General features: G+C 33.9%; 1 protein-coding gene across 1 annotated transcript in view; it reads right to left on the bottom strand.

Annotated features, from left to right (window-relative positions):
- LOC122243054 (COMM domain-containing protein 7) overlaps positions 1 to 2,500 on the bottom strand; it is a 6,574-nt gene that overhangs the window by 3,368 nt on the left and 706 nt on the right. Inside the window, exons 2-3 of the mRNA XM_043000518.2 lie at positions 1,259 to 1,363; positions 935 to 1,066 (exon numbers count right to left, since the gene is read on the bottom strand). Coding sequence (XP_042856452.1) covers positions 935 to 1,066; positions 1,259 to 1,363 — 237 coding nt within the window. The remainder of the gene's footprint in view (positions 1 to 934; positions 1,067 to 1,258; positions 1,364 to 2,500) is intronic.

The following is a 2,500-nucleotide window of genomic DNA, read 5'->3' as shown; positions in this document are numbered from 1 at the left end:
CATATAAAGTTTATAAAGGATATCTTATCATCATGGGGATATCTAATACTGAATTGTGTAACATACAATCAAGTGTATAAAATGAATATGGGTGCCTTTAATTAATAATGTTTTATATGTAATAACATAATATCAAGAACAAAAATATCTTGAACAAAGTAAGTACACTGCATGTAATACAAGTGACTCCATTATCTGTCAGGGTTGCATTCTATAGAAAATGGTTGGAGAACTAAGCACTGGATAATGAGTCTATCTCTCCCATAAGTTGCTAAGAGTTTGGGGATCTTAAGTCTCTGAGCCCATAGCGACCCAAGAAAATATTAATAAAAATGGAAAATATATCATTAGTTATCCTGGTTGGTCAATTCATATGCTACATCATCCATTCTGCAACACGGTGGATTAATAGTTTTGTGATTACTCACAGACCTTAGTTCTGCTCCTTTTCCCACTATTTTCTGATGTGACTTAGGACAGTACTGTACTTCTTATCTTATTCTTTAACCAAATGATAATAGCAGGTATATTTTATTACTGTTACAAATGTGGATCTCCTCATCACCTGAAGCTGATAGTCTGGCATGTGTGATAACTGGTGCTGTTTGAATGTTGAGTATAGCAGGGGTAAGTAGTCGACAACAGAAAAACAGTGTGTATTTGTTAATGTCAGAACAGAGAAATGTCGGATAACAAGGGGCCAGATAAGGGAGGTTACCTGTATGTAAATCATCAATTACAAGGGCAGTAAAAATTTATGATCTTTTTTTTTTTTTTTTTACTCAAACTCAAAGTAATAAAAATAGTTGTTACCCTTAAATATTTAAAGAAACTATAAGGAGGGTTTTTAACATGGCATGTTACAAGCTAAGCAATAAATAAATATATCATGATACCAGTTAATATTCTTTGCACAAAGACTTGATATACACACCTGAGAAGTAATAAGAGTGACTATTTCTTTTCGTAGCCCTGATGATGCGAGGAGTTTCGCGAGTTCTTGGTCTGAATTTGTTTGCTCAAGTAAATGCTCCAGCAATTTGGCTATCCTTGCTGATTTCAGTTCCTAGAGGGATAAATAATCAGAAATGTCTTCTTTTTTTATTATCCATGCTGTTGCAAACTCCAAAAACAAAATATATTTACTCTCCATAATGATATTCAAAACCAAAATTATCAGATGGAACTATGTGATACCATATTGTTGGATGACCATCTTATTTGCCAACATTATGTAAAACCTGAGCACAATACTCACCTTTGTCTCTTCCTGTTGCTGCACACTATAATAAGGTAAAATATCTTCTTGTTCCTTGTATATTTTAAGGTGGTCAAGAGCCATTTCCCAGGATGTTAAAAAAGTCTGAAATGGAAGAAAGATCTGTAACACCATTTCAGAATAACTTTTCATAGACCTAATTCTTACATACTAACTAGCAAAGATAAGATATACATCCCAGTATCAAAAAGGATGCAGTTTCATATACCAATTTCTTGAATATTAGTACTTTTATGAATCAAAGTATGCTTACTAACAATGAGATGCCATATCTGTCAGACTCCAGAAATGAAAGTTGGATCCTTACCCTTTTAAACTTTAACCCATTACAGACAGATGTCATGACATACATGATGCAGGAGTTTTTGGCCTGACATAAGTCTACCACAATTTAAATTATTTGTGCCCCCCCCCCCTTCTCCACACACTTCTTAAGATACCAGCCCTGGCTGAACATCTCAAGATTTGGTATGGCTCAGAAGGGTTAATCTTGGCTCTGATATTAGGACCGGACTGCAACAGCTAATGACAAAGAAGATTTCATGGAAAAGGGTGTACCATACAGAACCAATAATTTAATGAAATCTAGTACACTTCCTCTATGACATTTCTGAAGCAAAATGAAAATATTAGTATTTAGTATAGAAACATAATAGAAACATTCATCCTTCCTTATTCACTGATACATTCTTGTTTTACTTGTAGTGTGCTTGTTTGGAAAAGAGTGATCAAATGGAAAAAAGGGATTCCTGCTCAATTTGTTTATATATAGCCTATAACCAATAAAAACTGCCCCTAAATCAACAGGCCAGTTATAAGCATGGATAGATTCTGGGCTTTGCAAAATTTCACAGTTTGAGGTAGTTCCTAACCAGCTCTTGTGTCTTGAATACATGTGTATGTGTTTCCTGTATTGCTTCTGGTTCAAGATATACAATGGTAATGTGGGATTTCCAAGGATCCCCCAAGCTTCTTGGATGTGGCAGGTTGGGGGCAGAGGGGGATTAACTGAGAAATTAAAGGCTTGCATCAAAAATGAACATTGGATTCATTATAATTGAATAAAACTACAAGATTTTTTTTTTTTTTTTTTTTTTTCTTCTTTTTTTTTTGGAATGGCCATGTCATTGTAAGAAAATTTAGAAATCTCTATCCATACTGTTTTTCTCCTCTCTTGGCACACATCAAAGTGAATTTTTATCTAAGAAAAAAAAAAAAAAA

The sequence above is a fragment of the Penaeus japonicus genome, unplaced genomic scaffold (assembly GCF_977035675.1).
Source record: "Penaeus japonicus unplaced genomic scaffold, GWHDUDI00000001_assembly GWHDUDI00000016, whole genome shotgun sequence".
NCBI lineage: Eukaryota > Metazoa > Arthropoda > Malacostraca > Decapoda > Penaeidae > Penaeus > Penaeus japonicus.
This window is presented reverse-complemented; position numbering and strand designations above follow the sequence as displayed.